This window comes from Sinocyclocheilus grahami, unplaced genomic scaffold (genome assembly GCF_001515645.1).
Source record: "Sinocyclocheilus grahami isolate Dianchi unplaced genomic scaffold, SAMN03320097.WGS_v1.1 scaffold1138.1, whole genome shotgun sequence".
Classification (NCBI taxonomy): domain Eukaryota; kingdom Metazoa; phylum Chordata; class Actinopteri; order Cypriniformes; family Cyprinidae; genus Sinocyclocheilus; species Sinocyclocheilus grahami.
This window is the reverse complement of record NW_015506317.1, coordinates 230,523-242,953: the sequence shown is the minus strand read 5'-3', so window position 1 is coordinate 242,953 and position 12,431 is coordinate 230,523. Positions and strand designations below refer to the sequence as shown.

Below are 12,431 nucleotides of genomic sequence, written 5' to 3'. Positions count from 1 at the left end.
TAATGTCTTATTCGGCAAGACCTTATTCTAAATCCTGCACAATTCCTACCCAATTCTTAAACTTAACAACTACTTTCCTAAGTATTAATAAGTAGTAATTAGGGGTATATTGAGGCAAAAGTCATAGTTAATAGTGAGAAATGGACCCTAATCTAAAGTGTGACCAGAATAATTTATGTAGTTATTTTGTATTTATTTGAAAGAATTAAAAGAACCGTTTCATGTATATCCTTGTATTATTAACTTGTCGAGGTTGATATAGGATTTAGAAAGTAATAAGTAATTAAATACTTTTTGGAGAGAGTAATTTGTACAGTAATCTAATTACACCGTTGAAGATGTCATCAGTGCATTTCAAGGACATTTTGGCTTCATTTTTCTACGTTGTTAATTTTTTTTTTGCAGTCTATCCATAGACCACAGAAAAGCATTCCCTGTAATTTCTTCTATTGGCTCACACAAACAAATTGTCTCTTCTCAGTGAAGCAGAATAAACTTCAGACTCTCTCTCTGCGAGGATGTCCTGAAGTGGATGACTGGCTCCTTGCACGTCTCCATGTCTTTGGAGAAAGTCTGGTGGAGTTAGACCTGTCCCACTGCTCTCGTATCACTGTGGGAGGCCTCGCTGCATTACAGAACCTCAGGTCATTTTCTGCATTATAGAACCTCAGATCTTCACTTGTGACTTATGCATATATGCACATGTGCATTATCTGGAGCAACTTGATTTTTGTTGTCAGGGCAACAAATAACCAAAACCTACATTTGTATGTTTTTGAAAATCTCATATTCTGTGTTATTTTATTCCCTCCACCTTAAACCCTCAGAAAACTAGAGCGGCTGGACATTTCCGGACTTCCACGGCTGCAGAATCCAGGCCTGGTACGGATTCTACTGGAGGAAATGCTGCCGCACTGCCAGGTCTCTGGAGCGGAATACGAGCAGGGCCTGATCCAGCCAGACAGCCAAGAGCAAACAGAGGACCATCACCAAGCTTCCACACACACTGGACTTAGACATCTATAAACTATAGGGCTGATGACAGTGGAGATTCTATATTATTGTTCATTGCAGTGCCCAAACATGTTATTCTAATAAAGTGCTGTGCTCATGTTTAGGCTATGTTTCTGTTTTTACTGTGTACAATACATTGTATTTGATCATTGTTTTAAGACAGACACGATAAATACTGATGTTTAATATGCAAGTTGAGAACGTGTTCTTAAATTTGATTTATTAAATATAAACTATACTATGCTACCATTTAAAAAAAACAACAACAACAGGTGACAGGTGTCAAATCTGATTAGTCAGATAGAGTAAATCCTGTAATCCTTTTTGTGGAGGTGTGAGGATATTGGATCTAAGTGTTAGAAAGACTGAGGCACATACACAGGAAAGGTGGATGAAGAGACCTGACTTAAGGTAATGTTTTTTTCTTCTTCTCTCCATTATGCAAATATTTAAACAATTCAATTTCGATCAGAAAAGAAAAAAAAATGTTAAAAATGTAAAATAATATTATATAGATTAGTGGTCTTAACACCTAACGCTACTGTTTCTTACACTGTTGCATTAACATTGCCTTGAAAGACATGTTTTGTACAAAGTTTCCACCCGGAATATTTGAGCTACGAAGTGCATAGAAATATTATGTAGAAATAATACAGAAGGGGGTCTAATGGCAATTTTCAGGAATATCCGAACTGGGCGGGCATTAGAGGCCTGGAAGGAGTCTCTAATTGGTCAGGTATGATTATTAAACTTCCTGTTTTTTTTGGGGCTATTCAATTTTAACAGTGTTATTCAGGTGTAAAACATTTAAGACTGCCACTTAAGCAGCACTGACCGCAATGCATTATCATGCAACACTTGTTACTTTTCTCATCAATTAATTTTCTACCTATTAAATTGTGTTTTATCAACGTCTACACCTACCTCAACCCTAAACCTACCCCTTACAATAATGAAAAAATTTTAATTATTGTTGTACAGTGTGAGAAAAATTACGCTGTATTGATGTGCGCATGCCCAGTAGCACCATACGTGTCCCTTCTAACCTTAACCGACTAATCACAGTCGTTTGTAATCGCTGGGAAACATTATTATTATTTTTTTAATAATAATAATAATCCTTTACAATTTTTATAGACATTGCAAAAGCGGATTTTTATTTGCATACCAGGTAACACTCCTTTACATGGATACATTTAAAGGAATATACGATTAAGCGTACAAGTTTCCTTTGATTTGAATGCGACGCAACGGAGGACTCTGCTCTTTGAGCCTCTATTGCGCCCCCTCGAGGAACGCACTGCATGTTCCATAGGAACGTCGTCTACCACCTTATCAACATTTGCCACCCAATGAAATATTAGCCACGCACACAAGCAATTGTCCCTTTAAAAAAACACAGCTGTCATCTCATAACTTTGTGTTTTGGAACTTTTATTACTGTTTGAAAGTGGATAGATGTCTGAAGGTAGTATTACGAGTGTGCATTTGTTTATGTGGGTGTTATCAGACACAGTTAGCCTTTAGCAAAAGAGAAAGCTAGTTGTGTATTGGAAGTTCTTCCACTGTTTATGTGACTGATATTAGCTATTATGACATTCACATCAGTGTGGTATGTGTTATTTTGTCCTGTAGAGGTTTCTAAAAGGGCAGAAGAGGAGGCTGACACACCAGATCTCGAGGTAAATAAAGATACAATTGTGAGTACATTTTATTACAGAGATGCACATACGTCTATAGATATAAACATTACATGTAAGATATGTGCAAAACATCAGACACGTCACACAACACGTTCATTATACTTATCATGGAGATGTACCATAGTAATACCATGTATTTTGAGACTTGCATAAAGCTAGTACCATGTTTTGTTTTTGCACTTGGACCTTGGAAGTGACATTGTATTCTTTGTATTTATCAAAATACCATGCCATTACCATTTGACTTTACATAGTACGTTATTATTATTGTCAGTGGTTAAAATCTAAAACAACAATAGAATAATAAAATTGCATATTAATAAAATGATTTCATAAAACTCTGCCATTCAACCTGTGCCATTCGTTTTAAAAAGGTCCAATTTTAGCTGATATATTAGCTTGTTCTAGTGTTATTTCCCCCCTCTGCAGTGTTTTTATTTTTCAGTATTTTTTTCCTGCAAAACAAATGTATGCTTAGGAAATGAATATGTGAACATGAGATATAAACACAACATATGTAAATGTAGTAAACATCTACCATGTTCGGCACAGTAAGCCACCACTTTATATGTATGCCAGAATGAAAAGTATTATTTTGTTACACTTTTCTGCAGGGTCAGTCTGACGACAGCAGCGACGAGGGCGACGCTTCAGGAGACACTGAGAGTATATGTCAAATAGTCAGTCTTAAAGTACATTTAAAGAAATCATGTGATCTAAGCTGACGTTAGATATGTTCCTTTTTCAGTGGATTTCCTACGCAGTCTCTTCTCGCGAACTCTTGGCCTGAGTCCTGGAGAAAAAGTCTTGGATGAGCTGACCCTGGATGGGGTCGCCCGCTATATCCTGAGTGGCAAATGTGAGTTAACTTCTCAGATGAGTCCATTCTTTAAAAGTGAAGTGTGTTCAGTGTTAAAATACTTTATTATATTCAATTCAATATGAACAGTCAGCTGCAAAAAAAAAAAAAACATTTGTTGGTTGGCTTCCTGTGTAAACACTGAAGCTGCTAAAATATTGCACCTTTGTTTATGCAGAGTTATTTTTTGAATCAGCAGTGTTCAGTGTTAAAATACTTTATTATATTCAATTCAATATGAACAGTCAGCTGCAAAAAAAAAAAAACGTTTGTTGGTTGGCTTCCTGTGTAAACACTGAAGCTGCTAAAATATTGCACCTTTGTTTATGCAGAGTTATTTTTTGAATCAGCTACTGAGATGCCTTTCAGTAAGTTGGATGTGTCTGACTGTCTCAACAGGCAAGAACATTATCTGTATGGTTGGAGCTGGAATATCTACATGTAAGTAAATCACTTACCATAAAATGCATTTTTCTTAAAGGGGTCATATGATGCGATTTCAATTTTTCCTTTCTCTTTGGAGTGTTACAAGCTCTTGGTGCATAAAGAAGATCTGTAAAGTTGCAAAGACTAAAGTCTCAAATCCAAACAGATATTCTTTATAAAAGTTAAGAGTCAGCCACACCTACCTGAAACGGCTCGTTCTAACACGCCCCCACATATCTACATCACTGTGTGGGAAGATTTGCATAACGCCGCCCAAATGTTCATGCAAAGAAAGAAGGCGTAACTTTTATTCTCGCTGTAGTAATGTTGTTGGCAACACACCATGTCGTGAAGACGCTGTGTGTTTCGTTGTGAAAGCGAAACTACTTTGTTTGGCCTTCCAAAAGAGGACGATATCTGCTTCGTCATGCCTGGAGCTGATCCGTGCTGGTTGCTGAGGAAAAACTACAACTTTGCACTGTGGATCGCCGGATCGGCTTTCACCGTGGATGAAGCGGAGTCCAGCCCGGGGTCCTCACATGTGGTTGGAACACAAGCTTCCTTCGTCGAATCCGCCGGCCACACCGTTCTCAAGCCCGCAGCCTCTGCTCACTCTAGCCCCCGGCCTCCGCTCACTCTATGCCGCCGTGTGTGACGCTGTGTTTCGTTTGGCCTTCCAAAAATGGACACGACTAGAAATCAGTGGTTAAGTTGTATTTACAACACTGTTCCAGAACACTTCAACCCAAATATTCAGATGTGTGCAGCGCATTTTATAGAGGACTGTTTCCTGATCCTGGGAGAGTAGACTACAAGGCCGGCTGTTCTGACTCACAGACTGTAAGTACGTTTTTTATATATTTAAAGAGTTTTTATATTTAAACATTTTTATATTTAGAGTGAGTTTTTTGGGCAGTGTAGAGTAGGGCTATTATAGGTCCTATTATATGGTCCTTACTCTTATTATTATATAGCACTTCTCGTGTTTATGATGATAAATCGCAGTTTTCCTCAACTGTAAGTTACTTTGGATAAAAGCATCTGCCAAATGAATAAATGTAAATATTATTATGGCTTTAATTTGTAATTATTGATTCATATGTTACACTATTAATCAACCTGTAGTCTCTTCCTCATTTAGCTGCTGGAATCCCAGATTTCCGCTCTCCTGGCACTGGTCTATATGCCAATTTGCAGAAGTATAATCTGCCTTACCCAGAGGCCATCTTTCAGATCGACTATTTCAAGGTCTGATTTTCATTCTGAAGAAAAGCTACAATCTAATTTTTTGTCATCTAATAAGACAAATTTGTCATTCTCTCTTTCCAGAAACATCCAGAGCCCTTTTTTGCTCTTGCCCGAGAACTCTACCCAGGACAGTTTAAGGTAATTTATGAATCTTTTCTGACATACATGGGTCACCAATGAAATTCTATTAGAAATGAAAATCAAACCTGAGCAAGAATATTGCAACATCAGAAATCAACAGCTAATATGTCATTCATTTGCCAGTATAGAATATGCATAGCTAACAAAAGAGTTACGTGAAATGCATATTTACAGAAATGCTGGCAAACCCTCCACCGTGTTGTGCCTCATTCCATTATTATTGATTTCACATGCTCTTCTTTGTCTTGTCATGAGTTTGATAAGGCACCACATACAAATAATGACACATGTAATACTGTGTTTTTCTGTCACATGCTCTTTGGTTTCTTCAGCCCACAGTCTGTCACTATTTTATGAGGATGCTGAAGGACAAAGGTCTACTGACTCGATGTTACTCTCAGGTAAGAGAGTGTTTTTATGTGTAATTTTATGCTGTTATTGAAAAATAATAATTATTGTATATGTATTTTATAATATATAATTATTTCATATAATACAATTACTATTGTTATTTTTTAAGAATATCGATACTTTAGAGAGAGTTGCAGGTCTGGAAGGAGAGGACCTGATTGAAGCTCATGGTACTTTTCACACCTCTCACTGTGTGAGCTTCCTGTGTCGTAAGGAGTACTCCATGGACTGGATGAAAAGTACAGTATTGAACGCTGAAATTTCTCTGTGCTTTCTGTTTTAAATGAGATGTGGGAATATAGTGAACTATTCACATTTCGTGTTTTTGACTCACAGATCAAATTTTCTCTGAAGATATTCCTAAGTGTGATTCCTGTGGGAGCCTGGTAAAACCTGGTGAGAGAAATTATTTCTAAGAATAAGAATGGTATATCATTATGTTGGCCTGACAAAGCCAACATACTGTTATGCTATTTAAACGTCTTCTTATTATATTTTCTTCTGAAACTCAATTTTGCAAACCTATCTCCTCCTAGGGCTTTAAAGCCACAAGCCCCAAACTCGGCAGAGACCTGGGCCCTGATGGCTAGACTTACAGTTGTCCTATAATTAATTATTACAAAATCAAAAATGTCCCATAGACTTACATTGGCTGAGAAATATTGCTCCCTCTAGAGGAGCAATTCCACTCCACTAGAGGGAAATTCGGGTAACTCCTCTCACTTAGTTTCACTTTAAAATCAGTTAAAATACAAATACATAAATTTCATTCACACTGACATGCTAAACCAACATATCTGATTATTACCAGGTGAAGACAGGATATTATTTACTGTCTTGATGGCCAGAGCAGTGTGAAAGATAAGAGATCTGTGACCTCACCGATCAGCGAGAGCAATCCGTACGTGCTCACAAAACTGCAGCATTTGTACGTGTTTTAAAGCCTTTTAAATTAAAACACTCCAGCGATAGAACACCGTAATAGTAGAAGAACATATTGATAAGCTAAACTGAGTTCATGTGAGCTGTTTTATGTGCTTCGTGATCTGCGCTCTCACAGCGCTGAATGTTGTCCACACGAGGGAGCCACAGGATAGCAAATCCTTCGAGAAAATAATTCAAGAAATGTACTTGTACTAATAAATTGCATATAAATTCATTTTATTTTCATTAAGTTTAATAAAGGCCAATATAATAAGTGTGCAAAAACTGTAATCTCCTCAATACTTATAGAATATTTATATAGCCAGCTCTGTCCAAGCTTTTGTCATAGCCTAATAGGCTTTTTTATTAGAACAGAAAATAGCAAGGGTCCATAGAAAAATATAATGAAAACTATAACTGTTGTACTTTTTTTTCTGCTGCGGGGCAGCTCAAGAACGCCGGACACACAAGTACTCTGGCTCTTTTGCCCCAAGGCTGCCCAGGCTGGCTTTGTCAAGCCAACATCAAAGTTTGTCTTCGAACTTTAGCCTCTAGGCTTGTAACACTCCAAAGAGAAAGGAAAAATTGAAATCGCATCATATGACCCCTTTAAAATTTGAATTAGTAATTTGAATAATTTTTGGCTTCAAGGTTAGGATAAGGTTCAAAGTTGTATGATTTTCTTTCTTCCTTGAAATGCAAAAGATATATTGCAGAATCGCATGAGTTGCTCTTTAGCATAAATATAAAATAAAAGAAGTCCATACAGGCTATATAGCTCATATTCATTCATAGTCTTCTGAAAACATATATGCTGACAATCAGTCCAAAATTCATTCCATCATTAAATTGATTTCATCGGTGACTAGTCTATACTTCTATTATGAGGATTTTAGCCTTTTGTGGATGTATTTTTTTCTAGATATTGTGTTTTTTGGGGAGAATCTACCTGCCCGATTCTTCACTACCATGAAAATGGTGAGGATTCAGCTTATCTGTTAAGGTCAAACTTCCTTTTCAGTCGGTCCACGTTCTCAGTGATACCATCATTCTATCATTCTACCGCAGGACTTTCCTCGATGTGACCTTCTCATCATAATGGGCACATCCCTGCAGGTTCAACCATTTGCATCACTAGTCAATAGGTAAGATTCTCGCTCATGTCTTTACGTATCCTTTGGGCCCCACAAAATCTTTAAGATTGTTTCACATTTTCTGTGCTGATTCTGGAGGAAATGCTGTGGAATTGATTTAGATGAGGTAAAATAAGGTAAAAGAGCTGAAACTATATTTAACACACATCGCAATGATTCTGCACAACATATGTAGGTCTGTGATTATGGAGTTTTTATATCTCTGACTCTGTCTCATCTGCAGAGTGTCAAACAGCTGTCCTAGACTGCTCATCAATATGGAGAAAACCGGACAGGTCTGTAGCTGAATAAATGTATAATTATTATAAACATTTTAATAAAACAAAGTAATTTTTACAGTTATATTTTTGCATTGTTTCTTCCTCAAACAGTCAGAATTTGGCATGGGGTTATTTGGTTTTGGAGGCGGAATGGATTTTGACTCAGACAAAGCCTACAGGTGAGGCCTCCAAGTATTGTCATGTTAAACAGTTTGGTTTCTTTAGGCCTATTCACAGGCATTATTAATTTCTGACCAAAAAAGAACACCAAAACTATTCAAACTCATCCTGACATGAGACTGATTTTACGTAGGTATAATATATGGGTCATTCTCTCAAAATTGTGCCATTTGTGTCCCCATGACTTACTATTTATTGTATAAAACAGGATGCTAAACTTAGTTAACACAGAATGAATTATTCAATAATTTTTTATTAATTTTATGTGAAATATATAATATATTGTGTGAAAGGCCCTCAAGTGTGAAAACGCCTATCATTAAAAGAGTTTTCAATCAATTTAATGCATCGTAAGTGAATAAAATGTTCAAAAAACATAAAAATGTCTTCTAAACTTTAAAAATGGTGTGAATATGCTTACAGGTGTTAGTGGGGTCTGAGAAGATTGTATTGATTTTTATTAATTGTTCACAGAGATGTGGCTTACCTGAGCACCTGTGATGATGGCTGCATGGCTCTCGCCGAACTGCTGGGCTGGAAAGTAAATACAGGCATATTCACACACAGATCTGACATTTTATTTGGTAACACTTTATTTTAAGGTGTCCTTGTTACACGTTACGTGTACTTACTATTATAATAACAATTACTTAAGCATAGTTACATGCAAGTAACCCTAGGCCAAACCCTATTCCTAACCCTAACCATATATTCCATTTTATTACACATAACTTAATTTCTGAACTTATTTGTTTTATTTTCTGTCTATGTATGGATTACTTGTGTTGTTACCGACATCCGGTGAAAATTTCAAGTCGGCAGCACCTTTAGAAATATATTTACTGGGAAAAAGGGTGAGGTGTTCAATACTTATTTTACCCGCTGTAGTAAGTACATGTAGTTACTCAGTATTTAAATATATAATTACACTGTAACAAGGACACATTCAAATAAAGTGTAACACACAAAATAATGATCTTTAAAAAAGCATCATATGACCCCTTTAAATCAGTAATATGTTTAATATATTACTAATATATTTATCAGTAATATATTTTGAACTTGAACCGTGTTTGTTGCATGAGATGTCACCCCTCTTGTTTCAGGCAGAGCTGGAAGAGATGGTGAAGCGTGAATATGCTTTAATTGACAGCAAAGATGCCAAAACGAAAGACAAGGAAGCCAATCAGAGCTCCAGAAGCACTGGGGCAGAGGCTGGAAAGAGTGACAAGACCGAATAACCAATCACAGCATGAGGAGGCTGTCTATGTAATTCACTCCATGTCTCGAAGCCAAGTCTGGCCTTCTCGAATCTATTGTCGATCACATCTTTCTGTTTCTCTGAGCTACTGTGTCTCTCATCTGCCTGTAATAGCAATATAGATAAGTATAGAAATAGTACAAAAACCTCTGTACAGAGCTCAGACAGGAACAGTGAGACAGACAGACAGCACACACTCTCGCAGGGACATGGTGCTATGCTTGGGCCTTGAGGCGGCTTTGATTAAAAAAGTTTGTAAAGCACAACTATGAATAACAATGCTTTAAATGTAATGTTTTAAAGTTGATAAGTATTACACTTACACTTTATGCTTCATCATATGGGTCTCATTATATCCTGCTTAAAACAAAAGTCTCTGAAACCCAGATTCGCATTACTGTAATGTACCTGCAAGTTTTTCTTTTGAGTTATTTTTGTAATTCTTATAATTGTGATTTTGACGTTAAATTAGAGAAAAGTACAAAATTATGTACAACAAATGCTATCATGCTGTATACATACTTTATTCTTGCACTACTGTAATGAGAATTGCTTTTTGTGCATTATGATAATGAGAATTTACAAGAGATCAACCATAATACTAATGATGGTTTACGATCTTTTGTGTGACCTTGTAAGTAAGATTCTTTTCTTTGTGCAATCATTTGAAGATTTTAGTATAATGTATTTTTAAAAGGGTTAACGAATGTTTCTTTTAATGAATTATTAACCATCTCTGCATTATGCTAACTAATATAATACGTTTTTGATGTTTATAGTTTGTTGTTTATTCTCTGTTGCTTATTTTTGGTTTGGAATGATATCTACGCCTGTAGCTCAGTTGTGTAAGAGGAAGTTGGCCTAACAGTGTTTTACAGCATTACAAAGTATGATATCTGATTGAGCCCAATGCAACCTTATGTGAAGAAACCAGAATGAAAGATAAAACCTTCAAGAGTTTTTGTACCTTGTATGCATGTGGTGGGATTTTGTCAAAATGCATTCAAATAGTTATATATTTTTTTAAAGGATAGTTTGGTCCTGGATGCTGATTAGTCAACACAGCATTCCAGCCATGCAAAAGTATATCTATAGTAAATAACAGATATGACATAAAACAACTGTTCCCCTAGTGACTGACTGTGTGTATGACTGCATGACACACACAGGCCAACCTCAGTTTATATGCCAGGTCCTTAACTTTTTAGCACGAGTATGACACTATAATTTGCTTACCTGATGCTTTGAGCAGTAACTAGTAATATGCACTTTGTTATTGCTTTATTAGTAACACTTTCTTATTAGCTTTTCTCACTTACATTTCTTGTTAGCATGCTATAATTAGTGTGATGAAACTATCTCTGCACTCTAAAAAATGCTGGGTGAAATACAACCCAGTGCTGGGTCAAATATGGACAAACCCAGCAATTGGGCTGTTTTGACCCAGCGGCTGGGTTACTACCCAGAAGGCTGGGTTAACCATTTAACCCAACCGCTGGGTCAAAACAACCCAATTGCTGGGTTTGTCCCTATTTTACCCAGCACTGGGTTGTATTTAACCCAGCATTTTTTAGAGTGTGGTTTAAACAACCTTTGTGATCATTAGACAGCATTGAAATGTTACAGTTCTCAAACATTTATTGAAACCTTTTAATCTTAATAACTGTTTTTAGAGATGGCTATGGGTTCGACCTTAGTTAAAGTCAATATGGAATTTATTGTAAGAGGAAATTCAATGAGGAACAATGGGTAACTGTCTTCCCTTATGTTCTCATAAACGTATGTTCTCATAAAAAGGGGGGGTTATTTTGTAACTGCTGGTTGGTTTGACTAAAATGAAACCGATCTGAACTGAGCTGCGTGATACTGTTACATATGAAAGTAACACTCGTTCAGCTATAATCTTTCTGCTGTATGTTGACATCCTACTTCTATCACTGTGACAAGTTTTCACTGAGGTTTACCACAGCCATGAATATGGGTGGCGCTTATGATGTGAGGCACACACAAAAAGCATCAATTACTGTCACTCTTAAGTCCAAACTGAACTTTAATGTGACTGAAATTGATGCCTTGAACATTTCATATATCACAGGAGCAAAAGTGAATCTCGCTGTCTGCGACGTGACAAAGTACACGACAGATTCGTAATGAGGAGTGTCAGTTACCCCACACGTGAACCTGCAGTGTGTGGAGGTGTTTGGAGCAGCTTTCAGAGATGCTCAGTCTTTTCTTCATGTAGGAGGACATTTTGAAGACACCACATGTGAGTTCAACTCTGACTTCTGTTTGCATTATTACAAGTGACTTGTTCTTGAGACATGGGCCAAAATAGGCTTTAGAAGTAAAAAATAAATAAATAAATGTAAAGTTTACTGTATGTAGCCATAGCCTATTATGATGTTCAGAGGTGTTTACTGTAGGTTTTACATTTGGGAACAATCTCCTGCTTCTTCCATGTTCTACAGAAATGTCAGAACTGTTAGAGGTAAAAACAAAAAAACACTGCCATGAATAAAACTATTATAAATAATTACATTAAACATGGAGTATAATAAACTGAGAAGATGGGCTGTCTCAAATGGTCAGTTCCTATTCATGACAGCTGAACTCACAGTTCAAGGTGATGACAAAATAATTATATTTTGCATATGACACTGAAAAGATAATCCAATACAGAAACCTGAGACAAGAAATAAACTAAAGCTAACAGATGTGGAAAAAAAGTGTTTCATGTTCATTTGATGTTTTGTCCCAGAAAAGGTCATTTAAATTCAGACAACTTACTGTATATATCACAGTTATGATATAATTGTGGCTATGCTGAACTTAGATTAATACATTTTTTAA

The 12,431-nt window shown here is 36.4% G+C and overlaps 2 protein-coding genes across 3 annotated transcripts in view; both read left to right on the top strand.

The window, feature by feature from the left end:
• dmac2 (distal membrane arm assembly component 2) overlaps positions 1–1,113 on the top strand; it is a 28,467-nt gene extending 27,354 nt beyond the window's left edge. Inside the window, exons 5-6 of the mRNA XM_016252902.1 lie at positions 482–644; positions 828–1,113. Of these exons, the coding sequence (XP_016108388.1) occupies positions 482–644; positions 828–1,026 (362 nt within the window). The 3' untranslated portion in view covers positions 1,027–1,113. The remainder of the gene's footprint in view (positions 1–481; positions 645–827) is intronic.
• Positions 1,114–1,381: 268 nt separating this feature from the next.
• Positions 1,382–10,552, top strand: sirt2 (sirtuin 2 (silent mating type information regulation 2, homolog) 2 (S. cerevisiae)). 2 transcript variants are annotated; one of them, XM_016252910.1, is made up of 16 exons: positions 1,382–1,425; positions 2,650–2,696; positions 3,332–3,383; positions 3,466–3,576; positions 3,976–4,017; positions 5,144–5,250; positions 5,332–5,388; positions 5,724–5,792; positions 5,912–6,041; positions 6,139–6,198; positions 7,649–7,704; positions 7,795–7,871; positions 8,104–8,155; positions 8,252–8,319; positions 8,795–8,861; positions 9,427–10,552. In XM_016252910.1, coding segments are annotated over exons 3-16 (1,032 nt in total). In that variant the 5' UTR covers positions 1,382–1,425; positions 2,650–2,696; positions 3,332–3,382; the 3' UTR covers positions 9,562–10,552. The 2 variants fall into 2 exon arrangements, with proteins under 2 accessions (XP_016108396.1, XP_016108395.1); XM_016252909.1 differs by lacking the exon at positions 1,382–1,425 and adding an exon at positions 1,984–2,482.
• Positions 10,553–12,431: the final 1,879 nt, after the last annotated feature.